Source organism: Crocuta crocuta, unplaced genomic scaffold, assembly GCF_008692635.1.
Source record: "Crocuta crocuta isolate KB4526 unplaced genomic scaffold, BGI_CrCroc_1.0 scaffold44, whole genome shotgun sequence".
NCBI lineage: Eukaryota > Metazoa > Chordata > Mammalia > Carnivora > Hyaenidae > Crocuta > Crocuta crocuta.
Genome location: NW_027530179.1, coordinates 5,415,656 through 5,431,818, shown reverse-complemented (window position 1 = coordinate 5,431,818; position 16,163 = coordinate 5,415,656). Strand labels below are relative to the sequence as shown.

At 41.0% G+C, this 16,163-nt stretch overlaps 1 protein-coding gene across 1 annotated transcript in view; it reads right to left on the bottom strand.

The window, feature by feature from the left end:
• ZNF318 (zinc finger protein 318) overlaps window positions 1-13,580 on the bottom strand; it is a 41,293-nt gene extending 27,713 nt beyond the window's left edge. The window contains exons 1-4 of the mRNA XM_077764817.1: window positions 13,493-13,580; window positions 6,377-6,813; window positions 3,963-5,405; window positions 2,180-2,279 (exon numbers count right to left, since the gene is read on the bottom strand). Of these exons, the coding sequence (XP_077620943.1) occupies window positions 2,180-2,279; window positions 3,963-5,405; window positions 6,377-6,813; window positions 13,493-13,580 (2,068 nt within the window). The remainder of the gene's footprint in view (window positions 1-2,179; window positions 2,280-3,962; window positions 5,406-6,376; window positions 6,814-13,492) is intronic.
• Window positions 13,581-16,163: the final 2,583 nt, after the last annotated feature.

Genomic DNA, 16,163 nt, shown 5'->3' with positions numbered 1-16,163 from the left:
AAGACTCTCCTACCACATGGGCTACTTTAGGTGAAGCTTCTATGGAGGTAAAGGATAAGTGATTACATTATCTCTTCTGTAGGAGTCATTGGCTAAGGATCTACGAGCAGGTTTCAGGAGCTCCATGAATCCCCCAAATGGTATATATATAAATTTGTGTGTCCTTGTGTTGTTAACTAGAATCCAGTGGCAGTCTTCTTCAGAGAACCAAAAAATTCCTCAGACGGCAAAAAGCACTCAGTTACGTATTTCACTTTATCTGATTTAAGGACCCTTTGCCAGAGCCTATGTTGAATGTTAGGTTTTGCCTCAGGTTCACCTAATGCTACCTCCTATTCCAAACAGAAGGTCCTCATGAATAATCCTCACAGGGTTAAGAACTAAATTGCTTATCCATAAACAGTTGAAATGTATCTTCTCTCACTCTCTATTCTTCCAAGCTATCACCAAGCTGTAATATTTAGATGTCTTACTATGTTCTTTCCTCAGTGTGCAGGTGAATTCCTAAAGGCACAGATGAAGAGATAGAATCAAAAGAGGCATCATGGAACATCTTTTTGTGCAGAAAATAAGGAAGTACTTAAAAAATGACCCTGTAAGGGCTCCCACAGGCCAAATCTGGGACAATGTGGGCATGAAAATAAATGACAGTATATTATTATAACTTGTTGAATGAAAAATGGAAAATCCATGACTTCGCACCAATATAAATCAATAAATGGGAGAGGAAGGATGGGTAGGAAGCTCTTCATCATAGTAGAAAAACAACTAGTAAAGGTAGAAGGAATAATGAGACTAGGAAATCACTAACAACCGTCATAATAACTGATTTAGGCAAGAATCACCAATGAATGCTAAACTAGTGAGAGGAGATTTGAGGAGTAACTAAACATTTACACAGTCTCAAAGTATCTCTCCTATGAGTTACTAACTATAAAGGGTAAAATAATAACTTTACGGCAAACAAATCCCTGAAGACACCACCTTAATCAAATGATCAAAGTTGATATCACCCGGGACAAATCAATACTTGATACAAACTCAGCATCACTTCCGTGACGCTCCTGTCAAAAATGCATAACCTAAATTTAAATATAAGGAAGCATCAGACAAACCAAAATTAAAGCACATTCTATAAAATATGTGACTTCTTTTCTAAAACGTCAATATCATGAACTATAAAGATCCAGGAAATGTTACAGGAAAAAAAAAAGTAAAAGAAAATGACAACTGAATGCAAGGCATAATTTTCCATTTTCTTTTGCTTTAGGGCATTATTAGGACAACTAGTGAAATATAAATAAGATCAGTAGACTAGCATTACATTATGGTTAATTTCCTAATTTTGATAAGTGTATTATGGCTATGCAAATTAATACTATGTTGTTAGGAGATACACAATGAAGTATTTAGGAGTTAAAGGTGTTTCATATATAAAACAAAGAATTCAGGTAAATTCACACACATACACACAGATTGAAAGGAAAGAAAGGATACAGCAAATATGGTAAAATGCTAATAATCATGGAGAATACCTGAGAATTCTTTTTTTTTAATTTTTTTTTAAATTTATTTCTAGGAGGGGCGCCTGGGTGGCTTAGTCGGTTAAGCGTCCGACTTTCGCTTAGGTCATGATCTCGCAGTTCGTGGGTTCGGGCCCCGCGTCGGGCTCTGTGCTGACTGCCAGCTCAGAGCCTGGAGCCTGTTTCACTCTGTGACTCCCTCTCTCTCTGACCCTCCCCTGCTCATGCTGTCTCTCTCTCTCTCTCTCTCCTAAAAATAAAATAAAATAAAAAAAAATAAATTTATTTCTAGGAGAGAGAGAGAGACAGCATGAGCAGGGAACGGTCAGAGAGAGAGGGAGTCATAGACTCTGAAACAGGCTCCAGGCTCTGAGCTGGCAGTCAGCACAGAGCCCGACGCGGGGCTCGAATCCACGAACCGTGAGATCATGACCTAAGCGAAAGTCGGACGCTTAACCGACGAAGCCACCCAGGCGCCCCCCTGAGAATTCTTTAGACTATCTATTGCAACTTTTCTTTAAGTCTAATTAAGCCAAATTTTTTAGAAAGCAAGGCTTCAGGTCACTGAACTTGTCTGAGAGTCCCCACAGTTCTCCATTTGGGTCTCCTACTCAAGTTACTACAAAAAGGCCATTGTGCACAGGAGTGTCTGATACCTTGTTGTTTATGAAGCCGCTCCAATTCAGTCCTGAGGTAGTACATCTTCTTCTGGCGAGCTTCCCGGTCACTCTTTAGCTTTTCCCTCTCTTCAATAACCTGCAAAGTACAAAACAGTAAGAGTGTCCTTCAGCCTCCAACATCCTCCCCTTTCTATTGCTCTCTTCTCTAAGTCCTCATGCCAGATGATATCTGAATCCAAGGACCCAAATGTCTACACAGAGAAGTTCTGACTTTATAGCAAAGGAGGTATTTCATTCTCATCCACATTCCAGAACAGAATTATCCTTTTCAGAGTTACATTGTCCAGAAAGCATTATTTTTATGCAGAAAGCACTATACTATTAATGTTAACCTAAAGGCACTGACAGCAACTATTAGACAATGGTTCTGAGCTCAAAGGGAGCCATCAAAAGGGAATTAATGAGTGTTACAGATTACACACTGTATTAGTTGCATTACATAGATCAACTTATTTAATCCTCATGATATTATCCTTGTTTTACAGTAAGAAAACTGAGGTTGTGAAAGATAAAGTAATATATCCAAGGTCATACAGTAAGAAGATTGAAATTCCAGGTATATTAGATAAATAGATAGATAGATAGATAAGATAAAATCCAGGTATATACATCCTAAAACACACAATGTTTCAACCGCATTACTACTAGTTGATGGAAAAAACAAATACAGCTTGTCTATAGCGGACTAGTGTAGAAAACCCGTATAGTATCAGCCCTGACTTAAGTGCTAGGATCTTGAAGTGGAAGTAAAACACTCAATCTCCAAACAGCGTCTGTGCAGTCTCAGGTTTTGTCTGTATTGAACCTTCCTCCTCTTTTCCAAAAGACTTCAACAGAAGACTGAAGCTTATAGAGTACCCAAATGTAATGAAAAATTAAGAAGTGATTTTTGTTTTTTCAAGAATTAGCTAAATTTCTTTTAAACTGGAAAAAAATGACCCCCATTTTCTCCTTTCCTTTTTTTCTTTAGATTTTAATTATTTTACTAGCAAACCAAATTTAATACACTACATTTTTATGTTCCTAAACAAAGTGAGTCATTAGTTACTAAGGGCCTTTACATTAAAAATACACAATAATTTTTCCATTTGAAGTCCTGTTGTTCTATCTTCCTCATCCCTACATGATTTTTACCTGCTGTTTTGAAATACCTAGTATTATTACATCTTTACCCCAGCCACTGTTCTCTTCCTATACCTGAGAACCCAATGAACTTTGCAATATAAAAACTATTTTTTAAGTGTCAAAAAATGTGTTGTATTCTTGGACTCTAAAACAAACCAGAAAAAGGAAAGCTTATTTCTTAATTACCAGGCAACAACCAGGTATTAGCTTTTAACCCACATAATCACTAAAGGAAAAGGATCCAAAATTCACTAGGATGAAAATACCAAAACACTAGGATGAGATTTACCGATTCTCCTTCACCCAATCCAATTTTGGTTCCTCACTCCCTAATGAGGGCATATTGAAAACTTCAAGGCTCTCAACTCCTACCCATTGTGTTCTAAGGCCAATAATTCTGATAGAGAAATAAATTTAAAAAAGAAAAAAGAAGTCAAGCTATTACAGTGGGACCTAGGGCTAGAATTTAGTTTAGTCCTAATGAGAAAATGTGAGAAAAACAGAGGGGGTATATACATTACTTAGACTGAGGACAGCAGCCTCCAAAAAAGGCCCTTACGCCCTCTAAAAGGCAAATACCAATTTGCGTTAAAATAGAAGACTCAGGTACAGGATGCCCAAAGCTAATATTCACCTTCTGCTTCTGGGAAGCACGGTTCTTCTCATCAGAGATCTTCTCTGGATTGTATCTTATGAGTGACGGGATGGCCACCTGGACAGGCACTTGGGCAGTAGGAATTGAGCCTAGCACTGACTCCTCCTGCTTGGGCTCATCAGGAGTCACAGTGGGGATTACACGGAGATTGGGACGGCTACGAGTAGCTTGTTTGGTAACTGGTAGTACCCTGTGTGGTTCAGGTAGAGAGTGGTTTGATGGTTGAGAGGCAGGGTACATGGGCCACCTTGAGGCTGCATATGCCATGTAGTGCCTATAGGCATCAAAGGAAGCAGGGGGAATGGCAGGTCCCTGGTAGTTTGGAGGTATCCGAGCTGTAGCAAACTGAGAGGCCCTTGGCATATGAAACTGTGATAAAGAAGCAGGGTGTGGAAGTCTAACTGGGGCAGATGGGGCTGATGGTAACATGCATCTGACTGCCACAGATGACTGAAACCCACTGCCAACCACCTCTGGTCCTGTAATAGGACCCACTGAATGGTCAGACTTTAGGAATGGGGGGCTGTTTTTTGTGAGCAGGTAAGGGTCTACGGGGGAGACTGGATGTGGATGGGACACCTCTGGGGAATGGGTATTGCTATGGTGTGCCTCTCTGCTCTCCAGTCTGTGAGGGTCTGAGGAGTGCCGATCAGCTGAGAAATGGTGGTCAACTGAGGAACAGTGTTCTGCTGAAAAGTTCCGGTCAACTGATGGACGGCGGTCAGCAGAGGAACGTGATGGTTTCTTGCCATGAAGTCGTTCCTGAGTGCGTGCAGCCAGTTTACTAATCTCTGCTACCCCAATATCTAGCCCAATGGTCTTGAGCAAGTCATGAATCTTGGCATATTCTGGATTGCTCTCTTCTATGGATTCTAGTTTTACAGCTGGAGCTGGAGAGGGCACAGAGCTTGCCTTCTGTCTCATGACTTCATTCTCAGAGCTCCCAAAGGGCTTTGGTGGGGATTCTGCCTTTAAATCCTCTTCTTCGTCCCCATAGAGAAATTTCTCCTCATCCTCAATGTCAGGGAAACTACGGCGCCTTTTTTCCTGTGTACTGGTAGAATCTACCAACATGCTCAAAATGCGGGAAAAACCACTGCCATCCTGGCTAGCTCTCTCATGGGGCAGCAAGAAGTCTGTGTGTCGTTCAGGCCCCTCAGCCTTCATATTCAATTTTTCCTTGTGGCACAGAAAACTTCCAAACTTCTCTCTGAGAGGACTGTTGTCTTTGGGCATCCCAGGGAGGGGACCCCATTGATAGAGGTTGCTCTGAGGTTCCTTCAAGGTAGTCTCTACCATAGTCCCCTTGGTTTCAATCTCTGAGGCAAAAGCAGCAATAGCACCACTTAGTGGAAGAGACGGGTGACCAGAGTAGACAGGGTGATCCTGGCTGGAGCTGGTATTGCTGGAAAAATTCTCAATCTGCAAAGACAGACACAAAGATTTAGCCTCTATGTAGAATCTCAGAAAACTAGTAACTGAAATAAATACTTAAACACTTGGTTCTTCTTGAATAAACAGGGTGATGCTAAGTATGAATGAAAGGGAGGTACAGTATACTTAGGAAGGTTCAAGATTTGGGTCTCCATCTCTCCAGATGCTTCTGCTGTAGCTAGGGACACAGGAAATAAGGTAGATTGGCATGTATTTTTAGTTTCGCCCATTTGTTGAAGCCTTGCCAAGGAATACAAATTCGAAAGAATTTGAGACATATACTCTAGCTAACTTGTTTCTTTTCTATGGGTCCCTCAAAGGGGGAAAAACATGTAAAACTAGAGCCACTTTGATTGAAGTGAGATTAGGAAACTCGGAAACCTAACTGATCAGCCTCCCCTTGCTTCCTTACATGCCCTTAGGTACTTCTTCAGAAACTTTTAGCTCCTAGGAGAGTAGCTAAAAACTAGTCCTCATGCCTGACCATCTTTTCATGGATGAGGAAAAAAACATCAAGGCCCAGTAACTTGTCTAAAAATCACACAGCAAGTGGTGGCAGTGGGCCCAGAATCAGAATCACCTAACTTCTGGTCTAGTGTCTACTAATAAATCTTTTCTCTCTAATGAGAAATGAGGAAAATTCAGATCATCTCCTCTCTTTGCCCTTCAAGCTTCACTTCCAAGAAATCCATATTCAAAGATTCCTATAGGGCTATCCAATTTAGAGGGAAAAAAAAAACTTTCAATAACTTCTCTCCAAAATGTTTACTTAGAAAGCCTAATATATGACAATAGAAGCCCTCAACTGATGCATTATGAGGCCTATAGTTTCCTCTGGACAATCCTGAAACATACTACATTACAAAGATACCATTATGGACACAACCCTCAGGAAAGTAACGGAGTTTTAAGATGTTAGAGGGACTAGCAAGAGATTCTAGAAGAAATGTAGCAGAGACCTGAATGGAAGGCTCCATGTCCACCTCAATCCGTTTCTTCAGAATTGACTTCTTGGGCATCACAGATACTTCCTCAGGCCGATGTAAAGAATACCCTGGCTCTGATGTTGTTAGGACACCTGACAGTCCAGGTATGGGACAGCTAGTGTCACCACCATCAACTCCGACCAGTTCCTGACTCAAGCTCCTACTTCGTTCCTCCTCCTCTTCTCGTTTTCGCCTGGCAAGGTCCAGCTCTCGAAACTCAGGATCTAGAAACCTTGGGCTTGGGCTTCGTCTACGCTGTCGATAGTTGCGTGTCCCTGATGAAAAACCTGAGTGATCACCTCCCATGCTATGTATCTTCTCTGTGTCATCATAACGGGGCCGTTTGGCCTCCCGGCTCCTTTCCTCAGGTCGTACAGAGTAGGAGCCTTTGAGTTTATCTCTATTCCGTTCTGTTCCCCGCAACAGCTCATCATGACAACTGATATGGGGACTATAATCAGAACGATGCAGGAAAGTTTCTCTTGTCCTGTAATCCTCATCGAGTTGTCCTAAGAAGGGACTGAGAGGTCCCTCCTCCCGGGAAATATATCGTTCAAGACCTCTAGAGCATTGGGAACTTCGAGTGAAGACCGAATCATCAGTCAGGTCATCCCTGAGGAAAGAGACAAGCGTCAGTGAATACAATGGACTTGCAAAGAGCAAGAGCAAAGAAGCCACTAAGAGGCTGACATTCAGCAAGGGGGCTACCGAATACTTAGGGAAAAAGACAAAAATCATGAAATCCAACAAATCTATGGAAAATTCCTTCTTCCTTTCCCCTGGGCACACACAGCTTCAGCCTCTAACCAAGGGGAACTATTACTAATCTATCTAGACAGACTTCTTAGGCTAATCTATTTGACTAGACTTTGGGGGTGCAGAATATCACATGAGGGTTTGGAAGCTATGAAGACATCACTACCGGACTACAAAAAATGTCCGTTACACAATTCCACACTACTTTAAATTCTAGCTCTTTGCTATCAAAAGTGTGGTCTAAATCAGCAGCATGAGTATCACCTAGAAACTTTTTAGAAATATGGATTCTCAAGCTCCATCCAGGCCTATGGATTCAGAAACTACATTATTTTAACAAGATCTTCAGATGATTTGTATGCCCTTTTAAACGTGAGAAACAGGGGCACCTGGGTGGCTTGGTCGGTTAAGCATCCAACTCTTGATTTCAGCTCAGGTCATGATCTTATGTTCATGACATTAAGCCCCCAATGGCTCTGGTGCTGGGCGTGGAGCCTGCTTAAGATTCTCTCTCCTCCTCTCCTTCTGCACCCCCTCTCAAAAAAATAAATAAATAAATAAATAAAATGTGAGATATATCAGGCCAGGTCAATGGTTTTCAAGTTGTATTATACAGAGACTCTTAAAAGTGCTTAGGAGCTGCCTAAAGGAAGGACAGGCTAAGAAAGCAGAGCCTGCATGGCTCTGGGCCTTCCACCTCACTGAGACCACTGTACTGGCCCCAACTTTTACTGTTTATAATGTAAAGTTCTGTGTAATATACCATTTGGAAAATAAATACTTTACTCTGGGGAAGATTTTTTTTTTTTTTAACTACTAAGCTATCTAATTGGCACGACTTTCTCACAAGTTTTAGAAGGTTTTCCAATGCTCTGTTTTGCTAACTTACATATTAAAAACCGTAAAATTCCTTCACAGCCTGTTTTGCTCCCTCTTTTCTACTTTGCTGGATATCCACAAGACTCTGCTAATCCTGGGTCCTGGAAAGAGTATGGGATGGTTTGGCTCACTATATGTTTTTATTTTCATAGAAATAAAATGGTCTTGGACCTTTGTGGCATGAAGATAAAAATATAGGATGGGACACCTGTCCTTTCAGCTCAGAGCTCTATACCACACAAAATAGTCCTAATTTTTTGCGGTACTACAGTCACATAGCTTCTCCTGCCCAAAAAAGAAAGTTTCTGATTTAATCATAGATAGAAACAAAGATCCTCCAGCATTCTAAGCATACAACTTTTAAGTAATCTGAATGAAAAATTTATATGTCAGGGTACCTGGGTGGCTCAGTTGGTTAAGCATCCAACTCTTGATTTTGGCTCAGAAGATGATTTCACAGTTCGTGAGCTCGAGCCCTGCATGAGATCATGACCTGCGTTGGGCTCTGTGCTGAGAGTGCAAAGCCTGTTTGGGATTCTCTGTCTCCCTCTCTTTCTTACCATCCCCCCCCCCACTTGCACCTGTGCATGCACCCTCAAAAATAAATAAACATTAAAAAAAATTTATGTGTCACTCACATTCCACTCACATTGGTGTTTTCTAGTTTCTAGTACATACTTTTGTGTTTTGTAGAGTTTCTGAGATATAACTTTTCTTTGATTTTGCTTTTTGGTTGCTTTCTCTGGGACTGAGTTAGCAGAACATCAAAGAGTTGCCTTTTCCTATGAACTTTCTTGTTCTTCAGTGGCACCTAAAACTGCCGCCAATCCTCTAGCATTTTCTTGTTACTAAAAGATGGGACTGCCCCCATTCTTAATAGAGGGGAGAGATGTTTGGGCAAGGGGAAGGAGCATACGTCACTGTGGAGAAGCCCTCACTGACGCACAAAGCCCCGGGGGTAACGATAAGGGCCCCACAATCAAGAGTTGCCTTTTTTACTCACCAGTCTAGAACTTCATTCAAAGTTTTAGACCTGGGCCACAGCTATAAATAATTTTACAAAAGAATATCGAAGATAAACTTTATCAACTCCTCTAAAAGAGTGCCACCCGTGAGAATCCAGGTTCCTGTTATTCACCTCCTCCCCAAGCATCTGGGGAATTTTGAGGTCTTGATATAGTATAAAATAGGAAAAAATGGGAATGAACCAAGGATGATCTCTGAAATCAAGCATAATTAGAGTAATACATTTTACTCTATAGGTTTGTCAGCCATGAACATGCCTATTTCCAGGGAGGAATGTCCATGAGCCACTCTATTACTACAACACCATCTACCATAAAAAAAAGTCTCTGATTGTATTAGTGTAGAGGAAAAAACACAGCAAAGGGGAATGGCAAATTCATCCATTCTTCCATATTTAGCTACCCACTAGAACTATTACATATCGCCACACAATGGCCTACTAGCTCAAGATCTAATCCAACAGTAAATATCAAGAGGCTAGAAATAATGAAATGACTCCCAGAAAGGCTCAATCCAGACTTGTAACCTTCAGCAAAAGAAGGCAAAAACACCACAATGAAAAAAGGTATATTAACAGTTAAAAGAATAAACTATCATACATATACATCATGCATGTATATCATGCAAAATAGAAATCACTGACGTCTATACAAGCAGAAATCAAGATGCTTATTAGAAGCTCATGTCTTCCTTCCCCAGGTCTCCCAAAAGATAAGAAAAAGAACTGGCTATGGGTAAAAGTGAGCTCTAAAAGGGGCCCCATTCCCTGTAGCTTAGAATAGTCCAGGGACAGACTCTCTCTGGAAGTTTTAGTTAAGTCCAACTCTTTTCTAAATTAAAGTCTATTTAAAAACTTGATGGGGTGCCTAAGTGGCTCAGTCAGTTAAGCATCCAGCTTTGGCTCAGGTCACGATCTCATGGTTTGTGAGTTCAAGCCCTTTATCAGGCTCTGTACTGACAATGCAGAGCCTGCCTGGGATTCTCACTTTCTCCCTCTCTCTCAAAAATAAATAAACTTTATAAATAAATAAGCAAATAAATAGGCTGATTTGTGGCTTGCTAGATGGGTACATGGGTGCTCACTGTATTATTCTACCCTCCACTTTTTTTTTGTTTTAAATTACCTTCATTAACCTTCTCATGAATTGGTCAGCATCTCCTCTAGCAAGTAGAGGGGAGCTCCCTCTCTGTACTTTTGTATTTATGAATTGCATTAAGCAAGGAAAAAAACATATAACATATACCCACATAAAAGTCTGTACGCCACTGTTCACAGCAGCATTATTCACAATAGCCAAATAGTGGAAACAACCCAAATTTATCCATCCAATCATCTCTGATGAATGGATAAACAAAACACATACAATGACATATTATTGATAGTAAAAATAAGTGAAGTACTATTATATGCTACAACATGAATGAATATTGAAAACATTACGCTAAGTGAAAAAAGCTAGTCACAAAGAACCATATACTCTATGATTCTATTTATATGAAATGTCCCAAACAGGCAAATCTATAGAGACAGAAAATAGCTTAGTGGTAAGCTATGGCAGGTGGCGGGGGTAACTAATAGCTAAGAGTGCAGGTAATAAAACTGTTCTAAAATTGATCATAGTAGTAGATGCACAACTCTGTGAATATACTAAAAGTCACTGAACTCTATTTTTTTTTTTTTAAGTAGGCTCCGTGCCTAGCATGGAGCCCAATGGAGGGCCTAAACTCACAACCCTGAGCTCAAGACCTGAGCTGAGATCACGAGTCAGATGCTTAACGGACTAAGCCATCCATGCACCCCTGAACCGTACCCTTTAAATGAATAAATTTTATGGTATGTGAATTATGGCTCAATTACGCTATTAAAAAATGTATGTGATTAAAAAAAGAAAAAAGACTCTCCAGAGCCCAAACTTCCCATTCTTTTGCTCTGCTGATGCCCCAAAATGCCTGAAGAAAGCTCTTTGCTTCTGCTGTCTTTTCCCTAAGGCAAATCAGAAAGAAAAAATTCTGCTCCTTCAACCTACGTCAGGGCAAGGAGGAGAGTTAAGAATTCCATGAATGGAACGTGCAGACTACTTCGTTAACAGGGGAAACTGACCTCACATCCACAAGTCTTTAGAAGCTAACATTAGAGCATGTGCACTCTCTCTCTCAAAATAAATAAATAAATAAACACTAAAAAAAGGGGGGAAGAAAAAGGATACCAGGGTCCCAGAAAATATTTACTTAAAAAAATTTTAAGTAACTCCTACACCCAACCTGGCGTTTGAACTTAACACTGCCATGAACAAGAGTCCCCTGAGAACAAGAGTAGCATGCCCTAGTGACTTAGCTAGCCAAGAGCTCCCAGGAAAAAAATGTAAAGCACCTACATACAAAGGATGAAAATGACCTGTTTCATTAGTTGAAGTGGATACACTGTGAGGAGACATCATGAGGGCAGGAATGGTCCTATGACCTGGTTTTACTGGACACTAATTATCTACACAAACCATATGGAGAAAAAGTACAGGGGACAAAAAAAACAAAACTGAAGAATGGGCTGCTACCTCCTTTTATTATTTTTTTTCTTAAGTAATCTCCATGCCCAATGTGGGGCTTGAACTTACCAACTGAAGATCAAGAGTTGCGTGCTCTATCAACTGGGGCACCCCTTGATAGCTCCTTTTAGAACCTTAATCTCATTTTCTCTAAAACAGACTTGTCTTTCAGAAACACATGATTCTGGAAAGAAAATTACTGTCCCAAACTCCCTTAAAGGAAAATTTTAATTTTGACAACTTAAAAAAGGACAATTGGCTATCTGAAGCACACGTGCACAATGAAGCTTATGGAAAGGGGAGGTGACAAGAGGAAATGCTATGGTTATCTCAAAACCTTAACAAGGAAGGAAGAGAGTCACACCAGGCACCACCTACTCAATCATTTCCCAAAATAGAAGCAGCCAGAAGGGCAAGGGCTCTTGCCTCAATTAAGGGATATAGTCACATAAACTTAAAGCCCTATGTTCAGAAGTTTTTTCTTTTTTTTAATGTTTTTATATCTTTTTGAGAGAGAGAGAGAGAGAGAGAGAGCGAGCGCACATGCACGTGTGAGCAGGGGAGGAGCAGAGAGAGAGGGAGACAAAAGCTGAAGCAGGCTCCAGGCTGTGCTGACAGCTTAGAGCCCCATGTAGGGTTCGAACCCACGAACAGTGAGATCATGACCTGAGCTGAAGTTGGACGCCTAACTGACTGAACCACCCAGGCACCCCAAGATATTTCTATTATATAACATAGAACTATCCTGCCTTGCCTTGCCGCATCAAAGTGCCACTGGAGCTTTAACGTAAATATTACCAAAGAGTAACACTGGTCTTCAGACTTCCTGCCTAGCTGTCCCCCACCTGTCTGCCTATGCTCAGTGTACCACTACAAGCACAGTCTCAGTTTGAAAGAACATTACAGTGACTTCTTGCTACTGCTAATCATTGGTGAAAATTCACAGTATGCTGGGCAGAAACCACAACAGATATAGTTCCCAGCTCTTAGAAAGGGCTTTCCCTGTACTCCCATTCTTATTTATTTACTTTTGTGGAGTGAGAACCACCTAATGTGATTAGTTACTTCCCACATAGTGAAGTTCCTAATACCTAAGATCTATATTTAATACTCTGTGGAGTGTATTTGTCCTTCCTCAGCATTCCATAGTTGTAGAGTAATGACTGAAAGTAAACATTTTTAAAGAGCTTTAACTTGGGGCGCCTGGGTGGCTCAGTCGGTTAAGTGTCAGACTTCGGCTCAGGTCATGATTTCATAGTCCGTGGGTTCGAGCCCCGCATCAGGCTCTGTGCTGACAGCTCAGAGCCTGGAACCTGCTTCAGATTCTGTGTCTCCCTCTCTCTCTGCCCCTCCCCCACTTGCTCTCTCTCTCAAAATAAAGATATAAAACAATTAAAAAAAAAAAGAGCTTTAACTTTCTACTAACACATATTTAATATAGATACGTATGTTAGACACGAATTTATCTAAAAGCTTTCTGAACCTGTATTTCGGCCTGATCAACCTGAAAACACCATTTAACAAAGATTTCCTATTTTGTCCAGAATTTTCGTTTGTAGAAAGGATCCTAGTTCCAGTATTTTAGAATCCTTACCATCTCAACTGTTTATGTTTATGTTCTGTTTCTGTCCCTTCAGCTTTCCCCTTTCCAGATGGACCAGAGTGACATCCAAAAGTCTTTTCTTCTACATAATTCTTCCAGCAACAGAGTCTATGTCCATATACTCTCCTTACTTAGAAAGCCTTCTCCAATGCTATACTTTATACTAGACATAGGGTATAACTTCAGTGCTGGCATCACTCTTTCAAATACATTATTCAGAAAAAAACAGCTTTTCTAGCTTCAAGCACTATTATAGTGTGCCCTGCCCCAAATGAAGCCTACCTGTCCACGTCCTCCAGATTATCCACTGGCGACCCCAGTCGATCACTAAGCCGCCGCCGTTCCGGTATGCCAACACAGAAATGGTCATTGCCAACAGTGATTCTTAAGCTCTGTTCCAAAGAAGAGTCAGAACGCAGACCAGGAGAGCGTCTCTACAAAGTAAAAGATGATTTTATATTCTACAGGATCAAAACATCCCTATACCCCAAACTGTACTCCTCTGTAGTCATAAAATTATCACCCAAAAAGGAAAGAAATGGCTATGGGAAGATACTACAAAAATAAAGCATATTTTTAAAAACTATCATTTTCTTAGATGAAAGACCAGACTTCCAAGCCTCCCAATCAGTGACCCCTCATTCTTTCATTTACTGGTACTGGGCATGGGACTAAAAGAGTAAATTGAGTCTGTTCTCAATCTATACATTTCTGGTGAAGCAAGCAAGCAAAAAACATGTTTTGTGTGTGTTTTTAAAGTAACTCTGATAGCAGTAAGTGCTATAAAGTCATTAAAAAGCGACAATATGAAAGACATTAGAGAAAAGGAACTACTTCAGATAGGATGGTTAAAGACCGCTTTTTCTGAGGTGATATTTAACCTGACACTTGACTGATGAGATGTCAGCCTTGCAAACAGATAGAAGTAGGTTTCTGGCAAAAAGAACAAGCTGTGTAATAAGCTTAGCATGTTCTGAGTAACAGAAAGACAACCAATGTGACTGTAGCGAAGTGACAGAAGACAGGAAATTTGGATTTTATTCTTAGTGTAGTAATAAGCCACAGAAGGATTTCAAGCATTAGAGTGGTATGACCTGACTACATTCTTCCTTCAGATCCTTGCATTGCTCATACTCTCATCTCATTCAAGTCTTTATTAAAGTCACCTTCCCAGGCCTTCCTTGGCTACCCTATTCAAAATTATTAACTCCTTTCTCTGTTTTTGTTTTTACTTAGTACTTAATCCCATTTAACATGTCAAAATATTTTACTTCTCTTATTATCTGACTCCCCCTAGGAGAATATAAGCTCTACAAGGGCAGGGGTTTTTGACTGTTCACTGTTGTATCCCCAGTGCCCAGAACAGTGCCTAAGATGGTAGATGCTTAATAAATACTTCTCAAATGTATAAAGTGAAGATTTAAAAAATTTATCTTGATTGCTAAGTACAATATAAACTAGGTGGTAACAAGAATGGAATGTAAAGGAAACTAAGGCAATAATCCACTCTAAAGGTAATAGGGCTTAGACTAATGGCAGGTGGACAGTTTGGGGGATGTATCTTGGAGGTAGAGCTGACATGTTAAGACAGATGAAGTGAATCCGACAGTTTAGACTTGGGAGAAAGGAAATGATCACTATTTCTGGCTGAGCAATGGGTGATGTCACTGACGTGAGAAGAAGTCTGGAGCATTGAAGAAAAGGGAAGCTATGGAAACTAGTATTCAACTTTCTTAGCTTCCTCTGCAAAACTGCTTGCTTCCTCAGACTACAACTGCTCAGCTGTGAAAATCTTAACATAGTGACAAGTCAATTCACCTAAGACCAGAGTACCTAGAGCATATCAATACTTTTAGAGAGTCACCAGAGAAAACAGAAACTTTGTCACGGGATTTAAAAAAAAAAATGATGAAGTGAAAATAAAAACAAATTCCAAAACACTAGTCCCAGGCCAGAGGCAGTTACGGTGAGAGATCAATATTATGTCTAAACTTTTCTTTTAAAAAAAAAAAAAAAAGATGTTATTTTTAAAGTAGTCTCTCCACTCAATGTTGGACTTGAACTCATGACCCTGAGATGAAGAGCCCCTGCTCCACAAACCAGCCAGCCAGGTGCTCCTAAACTTAACCTCATGTTCCATTCCTTTAGCAGGGAAACATAACCGTTAAAATCATGGATGTTGGGAATAACATTCAGGGAATGAATCACAGCTACACCACTTCTTAGCTGTAGGACATTGCTTAAAGTTGCTCAAACCTCTCTGGATACCTCAACTATTCAGTAAGGAAAAATTTTAACTGCCTCGCCTCAACGGGTTGCGGGTGTTCAAAGGGAATGTGTAAATGAAGGTCTAAGCATAATCCTGCCACATAACTCAGTAAGTGGTGGTACTTATTGCAATGACTGCTCTGTATGCACAGCTCATTTCGGAGTAGCGCCAATTTGCTAACAGTTTACACTCTAGGTGTCTTCGCTGATGGGGTTTGGGCAGCCCTAACTGGCCACAAAGACATTTCAGCTTCTTTTCCAAGATCCACGGGGCAGCTCAGGTCTAAGGGGATACCAAACCACGGAACTCTAAGAGAAACAACGACTGCTGAACAAGTAAGTACCAGCCACACAGTTAGGAGGACATTCCCCTCGCCCTGGCAAACTTTTCCGCATCACACCCAGAGTCAGAGAAACAGCCTATTCCTGAAATGATGCATTGCCTCCCGAACTAGGCGCCCGTCTAGGTCCCGAGTCCGTTATTGTGCAAAGACGCTCCCAGGGCTGACCGGGAACCTCCAGGTTCGGACGTAGCCGACGGAGCCCGTGGGGGGGGGTGGAGGGCCTTAGATCCTGGGACTCTGGCCTGGAGGCCTCGGGGCCCCTGTGCTGCGGGCGTTTCTGGAAGCGGGAAGCCCGGGCGAAGGGGCTAGGGCATAGAGGGAGTCCCGGTCGGGGGGTGGGA